General features: G+C 43.8%; 2 protein-coding genes across 2 annotated transcripts; one reads left to right on the top strand and one right to left on the bottom strand.

The window, feature by feature from the left end:
* Nucleotides 1–92: 92 nt before the first annotated feature.
* Nucleotides 93–9,517, bottom strand: fkbp1b (FKBP prolyl isomerase 1B). The gene is made up of 4 exons (XM_041064721.1): nt 9,155–9,517; nt 8,425–8,472; nt 1,773–1,885; nt 93–851 (listed from the first exon to the last, which is right to left on the bottom strand). Exons 1-4 carry the CDS (start codon nt 9,189–9,191, stop codon nt 723–725), a joined length of 327 nt encoding a protein of 108 aa, XP_040920655.1. The 5' UTR covers nt 9,192–9,517; the 3' UTR covers nt 93–722.
* A 58-nt stretch (nt 9,518–9,575) lies between these two features.
* LOC121199780 (WD repeat and coiled coil containing) lies at nt 9,576–14,499 on the top strand. The gene is made up of 4 exons (XM_041064720.1): nt 9,576–9,808; nt 10,389–12,327; nt 12,715–12,835; nt 13,639–14,499. The coding sequence occupies exons 2-4, from the start codon at nt 10,408–10,410 to the stop codon at nt 13,830–13,832; spliced, it is 2,235 nt and encodes a 744-aa protein (XP_040920654.1). The 5' UTR covers nt 9,576–9,808; nt 10,389–10,407; the 3' UTR covers nt 13,833–14,499.
* The last annotated feature ends 77 nt before the right edge of the window (nt 14,500–14,576 follow it).

The following is a 14,576-nucleotide window of genomic DNA, read 5'->3' as shown; positions in this document are numbered from 1 at the left end:
ATCCCCTGTCAAAACATACAGTACCTCCCCTTCAGCATTCCTTCTATTATCAGTCAATCAGTCACAAATTACACACAGGACGCAGATTTCTCAACACAGTACATGCCATTTTTATTCAAGAGTTGGTCGATAAACTGTCATAGCAGTAGCAATGGCTCTTGTAGAGTTCTGTACAGTATTGGATTGGGATAGACTGGACACTTGCAGTAAATGTTTATGAGGGGTATAAAATATACTAAACATAGCAACATCATTCAGAGCATTCAGCAGGACGAACTTTTATCAAAGTGGCAATGCAGACAGTGGTATATAATGCCCAGTTAATATACAGAGCAGATTGTACTTTCAACACGTGTACCCTTCCTCTGCTGTTGAAACTGTAAGGCAGTATGTTTTCGATTGCAATGTAGTACGGCGTTTCATCATATAACCGATTTCCTCTTGGTTCAACAAAATTTACAACTTTAAATGAAATTAAAAACAAAAAAAGCATCTCTAACAAACAAACCAGGACGTGGTGTGTGTGTAAAAGTCTTACAGCAGTGTGAAAATTTTTCTTGCAGTATCTATTAAGAAATGATGGCAACAAAGCTGCGGCAGATACGTTTAAATATTCAACTGAAGGAGACTGTAGAAACAAAGAAGAGCAGGTGGATGGTAGGAGGCAGCACCCTGTGGAAGCAGGTTGTGGCGAATGCAACCTCATTAACCTTCAGTCTTCATCACTCCAGCTTGAGCAGTTCCACATCGAATATAAGCGTGGCGTTTGGGGGGATGACCCCGGGGTGGCCTGTCGCTCCATAAGCCATATCTGGTGTGCAGGTGATTTTAGCCCTCTGGCCCAGGCTCATCTGAAGCACAGGAGAAAATGAAAACATAATTAAGTATGCTGCTGATGTACTTTTTCACGCTGTTTTAAAGACCCTACACGCACACAGACCTTTGTCACAGCAGACATTTTGGCTTGTCATGGTGGGAAAAGCAGAGGTGTTACAAATAACAATGAGTCAGTTTTAACCAAGTGTCCCTGTAAGCGTGTGAGCCAGCACGAACAATATCAGGACCCTGAAACTGAAGCAGATAGATGGAATTCAGCTATTATTTATATTCATTTATCTTCACCTGTGCTTTTTCCTACTTTGACAAAAACTCTTATTTTAAAAAAATTCATATTATCCTCCTTTTAGCCAAAAGGACTTCACTTAATTCCCTGCATGTCTCCATTCAACTTCAAGCTGAGCAGCAGTCTAATCAGCCTGATTAATAACTGAACAGCTGAAATCACCTATGTGAGCGTGACAGGCCTTGAAAAACCAAACTGGTGACTTTGCATGTTTAAGACCAATTACAGCAGATTTTGTTTACTTTTGAGGGCTGACTAAAGCAAAATATGGCATAGAATTTTAGATACATAATTTCATACTTTTGAGGAAAGAGTTTAATTTCAGCAAACACTTGAGAAATGCTTGAGAAAAAAAGGTACATCACACTCGATGCTTTGTCTAAATCATAGTAATATTTCACAGCAGTGCAATTTTATGCAATGACCTCTCTTAGTAGCAACTCTGGTGTGGTCGCTGACCCACGGAAAACTCAGACAGTTTACAACAAGTGAGCGTTGATACTATGTTTGGCACGCTCTTTAAACATCACAGGCATAAATGAATGAATGAACTCGCAGCTGTGGTCACATGGGGTGAAATAAATGCTGAGCCATGTTATGCCACAGGGCGAAGTGTCAAAGAAGCGCTGCCTTAACTTCCCCCTCTTACCTGTGCTACTCCTTCCTCCCAGCCCTTAATGACCTCCATCCGTCCAATCTTGAACTTAAAGGGCTTGTTCCTGTCTCGAGAAGAGTCAAACTTTTTCCCATTCTGCAACATACCTGCCAGAGAGAGATCACATTAACAAAATTCAGAGAGCAGAGAAGCATTTGGTAAATAAACAACCCGCTTTGGTGATGTGATACAAAATAAAGATTAAAGGCACACTTATGACTAGCAGTACGGTATCTAGCCTGAACTCATTGTTGACATTTATCACAGTGTGACACATTATCAATGCACACCCTTCCTTCAGTTCCTAACGTTTTGGAATGACGTATTTTAAGATTAAAGGAATAAAGCAGTGCTGGCTCCAGACTGAGGAATTATTCTGGCAGGGTTTCTTATCAGGATCTTGGGTCTGTTTCAATTACCTAAATGAACAAAGGGAATGTGATTCAGGAAGCAATGGCCTGGTTTAGTGGATTATTTTTAAAGTTAACTAGGCCATTGCTTGCCTGTATCTAGACCACAGGGAGAAAAGGGTAACAAAGGCGGAGCAGCGCAGGACTGTGCTCCTTCAGAACACTGACCGACCGTTCAGGCATGATAATAACCTTGAGGCCATTAAACACTACTAAAGGCACGGAAACAGTGAGCCCACTTCATTAGTGTTTTTAACATGCCCTCTTTGACTTCCCCTTTTGCCACTTTGCCTTGAGGGAATCCAAACTGTCATCTGAAGCGATGCTCTGTTACTCTGATAACTTGTGTGAACTTTCTTGACCCTTTTGAAAGCCAAGAGGACAACTATACACTGACACAGCAGTGAACAATATTCTGAGAATTTCAGCTGCGGTGCTCCTGTGAGATACAGTACATGTTCAGGGGCTTGCCGCCTCAAAAAACCACCACTGCAGCCATGGGCAGAAACATTTCTACATTACAACTTACGTTATACACATGGTACTAACAAACAAAGCATGATTTCTTTCTGCTTATCAATTTATAACAGTTTTACCTTGTCAGTATCCTACATTACACCTAGCTTTCTGGGAAAAATACATATGCATGCTCGAGATTAGCCAAAAACAGATGTGCCCTTCTTCTTGTTTCCAGAAACAGTTTTATAATTATGTCATGGCATAATTTAGTATTGTTATATAAAATTATATATACCAGGACTGAAGATTTGATGCACATGTCCCACCCGCACAATAAATAACAATTTTTTTCGACCCTAGTTCCACCAAAACAGTGTCAAGCAAAAAGAATATTCCACAACAGCTACTTTCATTTTGGAGGTTGCCCTGTGAGAGTCCTTTGATTTATTGTTCTCTGTAGTAATTTAACAAGTGTGAATACTTGGCATTTAAAGTTGTGTGTTAACTGAAGTTTAGTAATGGTGTCTGGCTCATCTAGTCACATGAATGTTGGTACTGTACTCCTTCTCCCCTTTCATTCCCCCTAAACTTAGTCGGTCCATCATTTCCAAGAATCACAGTAGCCCAGATATCGGTGGGCTGGGCCCGATCCAGCCGCGGAGTCATCAAGTACACACACCAAGGCGAATACCACCTGCCACAGGGCATTCGAGTAGCAGAGAGGCAAAACCTTCTTGCATCAACTGCAGAAAAGTGGGTTCAGTTTCTGGCAGCGGTGCAAGGAAACACTGACAAGCAATGTTCGCAAGTGGGAAGCCAGTGGGGGATCATATCCTACACACTGCACTACAGAGTTCTACTGGCTGGTTGGGGTGTCTGCTGAGAGGCTGCTGACGTAGGAGGGATATTGTACACCAGCACACTTTACATGCTTTTAAAGGCTCTTTAAAGACTTCTTACTGTTACGTAAAAAGGAGTAGCTAACAACTCCAAGTGTTTTAGAGGGGGCAGCATAGGCCAGCAGAAGGGTTAACACCAATAGGCACTGTGGCACACGCTGGCAACTGGCCATAACCAGCTTGTGAGGCAAAAAAACCACACACACACACAAACAATAGGGAAAAAAACACCACCTGCTCTTTGTTTCCAGTGGAAAAAATACACAGCGGTATGTGTCCTGAGGAGAAATATGGATTCCAATAGTTAACTGATGTGTTCAGTGTACATGTAACATGCATGTACATCTGTTCTATGTTCTTTATACTGCCCTGAGTTTTTATTACACATGCTTAAAGAGAGCTAGGCTAAATATTTCACTCATAGCTGATAGTCACAGGAAAGCAGAGACATCCAAAACTACTCCTAAACCCCACCTCTGTCACTGCTCTGTTATCACTCTTCAGACAGCACAGCATGGGTGGGGTCTCCGCAAAAGTAAAGCAGGACCCGTCTCTTCCTGAGACTGGCTCCCAGACTCTCCCTCCTCGCGAGAGGTTTTCACTTGGTGGTGCTCTGGCTGGATTTGGAAAAAAAAAAAAAGCTGTGGCGCACAGGGGTGGGGTTATTTTTACTCAGCTTACTGTATCCTTTCTCACCCCCGTCTAGGACGGCTGCCAGCACAACAACCCCCTCGGCCTAAGTGTGGATGAAATGAGACGCGTGTAAAGCTATCTGTCTACGACAAACATATGTGTTGCCGCGTTTCGCAGCTGCAGGCACGCACGTCTCAATGAAGAGAAATAAAGTCTTGCTCGTGCTTCATTAATATATCAAGTACATCAAACTGGAAGTCGGTGTAATGATAGGAGCACTTTCAGCAATGAACAGTTGCCAAAGCATGGAGAATCCGAAAATGATCCCCAGAAGTGGCTTAAAGGTTATATCATTATACGTGCCAAACAAGTCAATTCTGAACAAGACATGGGGAGTCCAGGTTCTACTGTGGATAATTATTCATGTGCTATAAGGTCATTGGGCACTGCATGAAGATATCCTGCCTGCTCTCTATCAGAATTCAGTCTTTGAAAAACCTGTCAAACACACGGGCAACTTAATACTCAGAGAACCCTTTTCTCCCTTCAGATGCCCATAATGAAATGACGTTCATCCATAACTGTGCCTATGCTGGTGAAAACGTGGGCATCTGCTTTTCCTGATGCTATGCACTCAGAAAAACCAGGACACCGACACTCCATAATTCACCAAAAGCTCAAACTGACAGATTTAGGATTTTTTTTTTTTTGTCCTAATTTAGAAACTGTAAGTCAACACCTTTCTTGCTCTCTTTAACTCCTCAGGCCTGGGAATGAAGGCTTCCCACAGCTTTCAATCACAACATTCTCCCCTGGAGGTTGAGTTTGGCATCTCCTGACATACAACCCGGTGCTTCAGTCTATATATTCCTGTGTCACACACTAAGAGTCATCAGGGGTCCACTTCAGCACGTTTCACGATGAAGTCCGGAGCTCAAACATGGTAAGGAATGACGTCCACATTTAGGTATGACATCATATCCAGCAGGCCTGTTGCTGATAAAGCTCCTCCACATGGTCCATGGACTGGACTATCTATCATCATAGACTAGTGCCAGACTTCATCAGTCTGGGAAACCCTGATCGATGGCTGCTGTAGTTTACTTCATATTGACTCATGTCAGGTCTGCTTCCATTTTTCTTTTCCTTCAATGAAAACACACAGAGAAATGAGCAAACATGGGACATGGAAGCCCCTCAACCCCCAACAGCTCTTCAAATCTGTGATCGGCCCCTGAATTAGGCAATTTACTATTAGCTTTTTAAGCTTTTGGCCAGTCATATATATATATATATATATATATATATATATATATATATATATATATATATATATATATATATATACTGTCATATATATTTGTAACTGACTGGACTGGGCAGCTAACGTGTGCATGACTGAAAGAATAGCAAGGCCAGTGAAAGATAATCCAGGAGTAAAATAGGTAACACATCTCAGGCCAACTTGAACCACACCAGCCGGCTTGTCTGTGTAACACTGCTCTGAGATACACCGCTCATAGAGCTGCTGCTCTGTGAACAGCCTCCCCATCGGTCAGGCACGAAAGAAACAAGAATATGTGTGAAAGAGCGAGCAGCACTTCAAATGACTCCATCCTGCCACTCTCATGGCACCAGAGCTCTTACCTGCCTTGTGGCAATGACCACTCTGCTAATTTGGGCATCCACAACTCTCATCGGAGTCAGAGGAGGGTCACGCACATATCTGTGCGTCTGTGTGTGCTCTGGCATGTGTGTGTCTGCATGTTTAAAATCCCAGAGGTGAAAGTGAGGATCAAAAAGGCATGGCAGTGCGAGAGTGTGAGAGAGTTTCTGTGACACTGGGGCTCTCTACTGTTAATTGCTGCACACAGAGTGGTCTCGAATCCCAGTTAGTATTGGGAAGTCACTCTCTCCTTACCTTTACTGTTTATCTTTGCTATCTGGAAAACCAATACCAATGCAGGGTGCAGTGGAGGGTGCAGTCTGTGGAGCCAGCTGGATGACTTGGGACAGGCTTATATCCCAAATCTACAGCTAACCTCTATTACCAGTACTATCCCTTTATCAGATCTTGAACTAATCTTGTCTTTCCACTTTTAAATAAAACAAATGTGGGTTAGTGTCTGTCTAGTTGTGTCTACTGACCTGACACGTAGATAATCTTCAGTAGTTTGACTTTCATACAAACTCCTGGGTGACTAATCCACACTAGTTGTTCATACCAATTCAAGGAGAGTAATCAAAATATAAAATTATTTCATCTCTGTACTGGGATTACTTTTGCCCCTTGGAGATTATCGACATGAAAAGCCTCGAGGGGGGAAAAGTTCACATCCTCCTCACTCACTCCACTTCCAGTAATGCAAGAGCTTAATGTCTTCTTCAGTTACCCCGGCTTAGCATGATAAAAATGTGAATGAAATAAGAATGAACTGACTGTGGGACTTGTTTACACGTACACACTCGCTTAACAGAGAGTCACATATTGAGGCACGTATATTAATTATTGTAAAACAAATCCTCCACTAATCTCCTGGCTTGTGCTCCACACTAAGGTCTTATTTTCACACGCTGTACAGCTGTACCTTTAAATACCAGTGCTTTTTTTTCTGTGCACCCACTGCAAACGCATTTCCCTGCTGATACAATAACATATTTGTAGCTCTTTTTGTGTTCCACTGGCAAGGTCCTTGCTTTGGCTTAACTGTATTTTGCGTGCCACCGCTGCCAAAATACCAGGAGCTTATGGGGAAATCATGTGAGAGACATAGAGAAAGACAAAGAGATGTTGCGGATGTGAATGAAAAGGACAATAAAGGGCACAAGCTGAAGACTGTCCTGTCCGCTTTCAAAGTACAGGCTTTGCTTTAAATAATCACAGAAGTCATTCCCAGGCTCTAGCACATCCTGGTGTTAACAGATCTTTTAGTCAGGAGACTGTAGCCAATTTTGCTCCACTCAGGGATGTGATAAGCACAGAAAACAGCAGTTGATGATGTGATCATGACAACAGAGAACAGGAAACCAGAACAGAAAAGGCAGAAAAACAACAGGAAGAGTATCCAAAAGTGGGATATGGTTCTGGGTAAATTACTAATTTACTAAGGAGGTAGCTCCAGGAAAAGAGAACTGCTAGGCAAAGAGCAAGTGACTACCAAACACTCACTATACATGACTCCAGTGAAGATCCCAAAAGAGCAACATCTCATGCTGAGATGTATCATTTCCAATTATAGCATAATTCGCTACTGCAGTGGCTGATCTCTGCAAGGATCAGGCCAGAAGGGGAAATCTGATTACTTTTTCCGCTGTCCCAAAAAAAGCTGAACAACACAGCATTTGTTATCCAGAGCTGGCCTGTATCTCTCTGACTGCAAATCACATACACACTTGTCAAACAGGGCTGAAATTCTTAAATGAAGACTTAAATGAAAGCTTAAATGAAACAAAGTATTATAAGCAGGTCAGTGACATCCAGACATCAATATATTCACAGACTGAGACACTCACGTGGCCCCACTTCGAGTGATAGAGAGGAAAGCCCCACCATCAGGGACAAGCAAGAATGCGCAATTGACAATCCATGCGTGCACAAAAATGCACACACAACAGGACAATATTCACGTGCTTGTATAAAACCAGTTAACAACAGAGACAATGCCAAGGAGTGTGCAATAACTTTTACAACCGTGTAATAACCCTGTGATACACAGACAGACTGATGACATGTGAACTAGGCTTTGTTTACTTTCTGTCTGACCTAGTTGTCTGGTCTGCCAACCCTGGGGCATAGAATAACCCAAATTTATTTCCCAAACATCTCAGGGTCTAGCTGCCACGCCTCAGAATTGGGCAATCTGACAAGAGACAAACAGGAAAAAGAAAGCATGCGTGTGTGTATATGCATGTGTTTACATAAGCAGGTTGTGCAAGTCGCAGCAGTCTCTAAAATGACACTGATACCACGAGATGCCAACATGTGCCTCCAAAACAAAAAAAGCCCAAAAGAATATTAACGTTTTGAGGATGTGGTGGCAGTAACCCTATCTCTAAACTGAAAGCGTAAGCGACACACAGGTGCATACATGTCTGACAATGTACACTAAGAGAGCAAAGCTACAAACAGACCCCTGATGTCCTCTAGATATTGACCAAAAGAAAAAAGACATTTCCTTTGTCAACAAAGAGACAGGATAGACGTCTGGTTCCATAGTTGCCAAAAGCAAAGAATGAGTCAGTTACCTATGTAATGAACAACACATGTCTGGCCCTTCTTTGGAAATGTTCTTCCTGTTGAGAGAGAAAACAAGTGTTACTGCGTGTTTGTTTGTAGGCTGCCAGGCTAATTTTGAACATTAACAATGGCTGGGGTTAAAAGTCTGGTGAGGTGTTCCTTGCAGTAATGCTATGCACTCCTTAATGCCTGCATGCATACTGAAGTCAGATATGCATCAGTTTGTCTCGTTCTTATATTTAAGCTTTAGCCTGGGGGATTATTTTTCCAGTGTACGGGGCTATCAAGTGCCTTCAATAATGTCATTAGTGCGTTTGACAGAGAGAAATAAGCCTCGGGGAGTCGAAGGTCTATCTGATCTTACCTTTTCCTTTTCCCTGTCAAACAGTTACTTTCTGAGCCAACTCTCAGTTTAAAGAGACTTGCAGGTTTGGTGGAGTTCACCTATTTAAGAGTCACTAAGTATTTTCTAGAAAGATGCCGTGCAGGCGTCAGTGATGCTTAATAACATAGTAAAAACTCTGACTTCAAACACTCCTATGTATATATCCCGAATACTACTATTAATTGCTATCTTTCTAACTAGTATTTTACCGTATCCCCTATACAACTGCACCTGGAATATTTATAAATGATTTTGATATCTAAGAAGATTTGAACGACATTCCGGGGAAGCACCGAGCCCCACCGCCACCTCGCCCGCATTAAGGCGCAAGCAAACAAGCGGATAAAACTTACCATCACCGGGAGATATTGTCTCGACTTCCACGCCCATGGTTGTGCTGCCGCGGAGATTAGCTCTGAAACATACAGCCTAAAAAGCCCTTTCGACAGCCAACGTTACCCGTTTCGCGGCCACAAGTCGATCTCTATCGGTGAAAACCATGCATCCACCGACCTCTACCGACCCGTAGCTGCGGCCAAACACCGAGACAGCCAAGATATTTTCTAGTTTGGAGCGAGACGGGGTCGAGATCTACAACTACCCCACGTACGCCGTCTTCAGCCCCGAAGAATTACTGAGCCACACGGCGGACGTACAAGTGAAGTACATCAGCCGTTGTCTTATTTTAATTTAAGTTATATTTCCTGGTTACCTATAATCTTTCTCAGAGTAAATATTTATCTTATATTAGTTCTCTCAAATTCACCAGTATTTGGCAATAACACATGCGCAGTGACCCCGTGCGGACAAAGTGGTAAAAACAATTATAATCGTGATTCAACTACGTATCCCACAATGCACCTGAGTTGTCGGTTAGTTTTGCTTCCGAGTCAATTGAAATGAACGTTGGAGACACATTTCTACCGGCGAAACGTGAATTAATAGACGGGAAACACACTTTCAGTGTCTCTCACGGGTTCCACATGAGATGCTTGTGTTTTTTTAAGGTACGCGAAGTGTAAAAATGCTTGTTCGTGTGGATTTTTACGTCTTAGCTAACTTATTAGCTAACTCGCTTCATATGAAGGATAAGTAAATTCATGTAAACCAATGAAATCCAGTGTGTATGAATTGGAAAATGTCTCTTAAGGCTAAGTTCATACGTTTAACCACACATGCACCATAACTTCGCCTCAGTAAGGTTATATACAGTTATTTTAACAGTACTACATATTCAACTTAATGTGCTCCAGTGTCATTATATCTAAAAGAGTGAAAGCTGTGATTAGACACTCCTACTCAACACCTTGTATTGATAATGCCCTGAGGTCCTAAAAGGACCTGTGTGTTGTTGAGGTCATTCGGGCATAAGCAGCTATAAGTGTTCGTCACAACTGCCTCAGCTCAGGCAGAGGGGATTAAGGCATGTACTTGGAAGGAGACACGAGAGAGGCTTTTGCTATTCTTAATCTGCATAGGTAGCAATAGCTACACTTGCACAGGACCCATTCAGATCCGACACAGGTCTCTGTCATCAATGTTAACTTTCTGAGTCATATTTTTTTTTTCTTTTTGTCTTTGAACAAGCCTCCTCACACCTGCCGGGATGGATCTTGGTAAGGCAAAGCTGCTTCGGACAGGTCTCAACACTCTACACCAAGCCATTCACCCTGTGCACGGGATAGCATGGACAGACGGCAAGCAGGTCTGCTTGACAGCTCTCTACTTCATCAATGGTGAGGTGAAGTTCGGGGACACCAACGTTATAGGGCAGTTCGAGCATGTCTTAGGGCTCTTCTGGGGCCCGCTGTGCTGCTCTGACTCCCCTGCCTTGCTGGCTGTTCAGCACAAGAAACACGTTACCGTGTGGCAACTGCAGCTCAGCACCCTGGAGCAGAACAAGCTGCTGTGCACTCAGACCTGCGAGATGAGTGAGCCTTTCCCCTTGCTCTCCCAAGGCTGCGTGTGGCATCCTAAACTGGACGTGCTAGCTGTGTTGACCAAGAGGGACACTTCTGTGCTGTTTTCTGTCAGGGTGGACAACAGGAGAATCAAAGCAGATATCAAAGGTAGTGGACTCATCCACTGTGCATGCTGGACTAAGGATGGTACACGCCTGGTGGTGGCTATAGGCAGTGCTCTTCATTCTTATATCTGGAATGACATCCAGAAGAGTCTGGTGGCCTGCTCCTTTTGCCCCATCTTTGATGTGGGAGGCTACATCTGTGCCATCGAGGCCACGGGGGAGGCGCAAGTAGCCGTGGCCACGGAGCTACCTCTAGACAAGATCTGCGGGTTAAATGCAGGCATAGCCTTTGACATGACGTCAGAGGCAGTGTCCCTGCAGGGCCAAGGCTCGCAAGTGGTCATGTCAGATGACGACAGCCTTCTGGACTCGAGAAGGAGGTCATTTGAATCAGAGAGATCCTACATCCCCAGCTCAGGCCCCCTGGATCTCACCCACCTCCTGGCGAGACACCGTCGTTCTGACCCCAGCCCCCTTATCCACCTGCGACGCAGAGACACTCTGACAGGTTCTGGACAGGACTCCTCTCACCTCATCCTAGTCACATATGAGCGCAAAGTCACTACCACACGCAAAGTCAGCATCCCTGGGATTCTGGTTCCAGACATTGTTGCTTTTGATCCCCGTGGTTCCACGGTTGCGGTGGCTTCCAACACGTGCAACATGGTGCTTGTGTACTGCATCACAGCCTCCGCAATGCCAAACATTCAGCAGATATCTCTGCAGACGAACGAGAGGCCTAAAGGAGTCTGCTTCCTCAGTGACAAGATGCTGCTGTTGATGGTGGGCAGGCAGAAGTCCAACGATCCTGCCTTCCTCCCATCCTCTAACACAGATAAATATATCCTCCGTCTGTTAGCCAAAGAGTTGGTATACAATGGAGAGACTCCTGTCACACCACCCCCCTCTGTTCACAGCCATGAGTCCGTTTCTAACTTCTGCGCAGGGATTAGGAGGCATTCTGAGCACCTATCTAAGGATGACAGGGAGCGCCCAGGGATAAAGGACTTGGTGTTGCCTGGAGGGGGAGTAGTTCGTTCACCAGGGAACAGGCGGAGGCTGGTGGAGGAGGTGAGGAGCGGCGAGCCCAGCCCTGTCACCAGCTCCGTGGACTTCTCTGACCGAGCATCAGACAGAGCCCTCTCCAGTGCCTCCTCCATCACAGTGGAGAACTTCGACATGGACCACGTCAACCGCATGAGCAGCCTGGCGGTGGCCGGCCAGGCCAGCAGAGACTCCAGCCGGGCCAGTTCTCCTCGCTTCGAGCCGTCGGACAAGCTTCACAGCGAGCCCACACTGCCCATGCCAGAAAAGACACCGGGTCCTGGCAAGGAGCGTGCGCTGGAGCAGCTCGTCCACAACATGGAGAGGCTTTTTACTCGCTTTGCAGATGTGCAGCAGTGCCTGACAGAAATCAGAGATTATACCCAGAACGGCAAGAAGGCCCTGAGTGTCTACCCCAATGCCTCCGAGCCCCCCTATGTCAATGTCACATGTCAGGTACTGTTTCACTCACTACAGTTTCCTTGTGTTATAGTCTAATGTAGATTAAGCATTGCTACACAGTTTGTATCACAGCGTGTTACCTTAGCTAGTGAGGAGGAGATTCCCTTTCTTGCCACAATCTACCATGAGCAGCTTTTGGATGAGGCGCTTAAACAACTTAATCAGCTGCAATTTTCACTCTAAGGATAAGACCGATGAAATGCCTGGAGGCAATTAATGCGGCGTGAACACACAAATCCGAGCGTGGCGTTTAATTAGCAGGCATCAGATAAAGGGATTGATTTATTGACTACCATAGCATCCAACTTGCTCTGTTTGATTTATGTCTGACCAAAGACTGTTTCTCTTTCCTTCACCTTTTCCATCTCGGCGCACATGCAGAAGCAGTTGTCAGAAAATGTGTTCATTGACGAGCGGAGGCCAGTGCTGCTGTGTGACGGGAAGCTTTGTCTGCGAGCCCTCCAAGACCTCTTCAACCTAACTATAGTAGAGATGATGTATGGTATGTGCAGCCAGTTGAGTTTATTAACAAAAGAACATACTTTTCCACCTCCGCTGTTTTAAAATGACAGACTCTACATCCCATTCAAGCTTTCGTTGCTGTCAGCCTGATGCCATAAGTCTGTTTAAACCCTGGAATTGTCTTTAATATGAAGCCTTATCTAAGCTGCCTGCTTAAAAGCTTCCATGTTGCATCGCCTGTATGGTTAAGCATGTTGTGACAGAGAGTGTTCGGGTTAATAAATTAAAACCACTTCTAGGAAACTCCTTGTAGGTCTCGTAGGAGGTGTCCCCCCATGAGTATTTTCAGCATACCTGGATCATGGGCTTCCCTGCTGAGGTCACCTGGAAGTCACCATATAGATTATCTAAAAATCAAACTCTCTACTCTTACTCTTTTTAGGTTATTTTTTAAAAGATTCTTTTAAACCTTCAAGTTACCCACTCAGAATGCATTCTAACTGATAAATAACCTAATTTAATTGTACAATCTTGGACAACTTGTTCTAGCATTGTTCTTCTGTTAACACACGTAAGCTATAATTGGAAGTGATTAAAAGCCTAGGTGAGATTACAAGGTTTTAAACAAAAGCAGCTTACTACCATTTAATGTGCATAGTGTTTTGTTGCTGTTGTATGACTGACTGTCCCAAACTGAGACACAGCAGCTCGTGACTGCCTGTTATCCCAAACCACATTTTGCTGTGGCTGGTCAGTATTTATTTATTTATTTGGATAAGGAAACACAACTCAGATATATGGAAAAAACCCCTCTGAGATAATAGTCTTCTGTTCTTTTTCCAGGTCCATTGTGGATTGTACTTGTGGCGGATGCAGACGGCTTCGTACCTCTGACCTTCAAGCCCAAAGAGGAGCTCACAGTGCGGAACGGGAAGCGGAAAAGTACCCTGCGGACTCCTGGCAGTCCAGAGAACTCTTGCCCATCCAGTCCAGCCCCTGGCCAAAACCCCAGCACAGCCACAGAGGCCTCGATATAGTGCCTCTTAACACACACCTCAGTTTATGGACTTATACAGTCATATTGCTAAGTATACAGTGCAGACAGAGCATACAACCAGAGTTATATGTCAAATTTATTTTTTCTATTTGAAAATTGTAGTCATTTGAAAAGGGCTGCCTTTTCAGATGTGATGTTTACATGTTGCTACTTTGAAACAAAAGCTTACCTGAAAGAAGTTTAAGCACTGAGCCATGTTCTTCTTTCCTTGTTTTTTTTTTTGTTTGTTTTGACAAAATTCAGTTCAGTTGTTGAAGTCTAATCCTTCACTGAAGCAGGACACCTCCTCTGCTGCGATGGCACTCCAGTAACGGCTTCGAATATGTTTTAGAGATGTTTATGAAATGTTTTCTGTTTTAATCTGACTGTCCAGATATCCTAACACAAGGTTCCGGCATAGGCTAATGTATGATGGAAATGTTTGTTTTGTACTTGCTGTCACTGGAGAACTGCAGAAAACTCTATACTTATGAGAATAGGGTGTATGAAGTTCTGTCTTTACTTGTAAAAGAAATCTGGATTAGCACTTATATGCTGAATAGTTCCACCCAAATGTTATAACTCAAATGACCATTAGAGGCAATACTCAACAAAAACCTCCCTTTCATGGCTCTGCAGTGTTGACATGGAAGACGAAATAATCTTTTGGTAGCTTTTTGAATATTAAATTTGTATAACTAGTGTACGATTTTTTGGTTTTTACTTATTTTATTTTGCTGCCTCA

This window comes from Toxotes jaculatrix, chromosome 19 (assembly GCF_017976425.1).
Source record: "Toxotes jaculatrix isolate fToxJac2 chromosome 19, fToxJac2.pri, whole genome shotgun sequence".
NCBI lineage: Eukaryota > Metazoa > Chordata > Actinopteri > Toxotidae > Toxotes > Toxotes jaculatrix.
The sequence above is the reverse complement of the archived record's forward strand: the minus strand, read 5'-3'. Positions and strand labels throughout refer to the sequence as shown.

Coding starts and splice junctions, on each gene's coding strand:
- fkbp1b (XM_041064721.1), bottom strand. CDS start 9,191: ATGGGCGTGGAAGTCGAGACAATATCTCCCGGTGATG. Junction 1,886..8,424: donor ATGTGTTGTTCATTACATAG/GTAACTGACTCA, acceptor TCTCTCTGGCAG/GTATGTTGCAGAATGGGAAA. Junction 852..1,772: donor GGGAGGAAGGAGTAGCACAG/GTAAGAGGGGGA, acceptor CCTGTGCTTCAG/ATGAGCCTGGGCCAGAGGGC.
- LOC121199780 (XM_041064720.1), top strand. CDS start 10,408: ATGGATCTTGGTAAGGCAAAGCTGCTTCGGACAGGTCTCAACACTCTA. Junction 12,328..12,714: donor ATGTCAATGTCACATGTCAG/GTACTGTTTCAC, acceptor GCGCACATGCAG/AAGCAGTTGTCAGAAAATGT. Junction 12,836..13,638: donor TATAGTAGAGATGATGTATG/GTATGTGCAGCC, acceptor TTCTTTTTCCAG/GTCCATTGTGGATTGTACTT.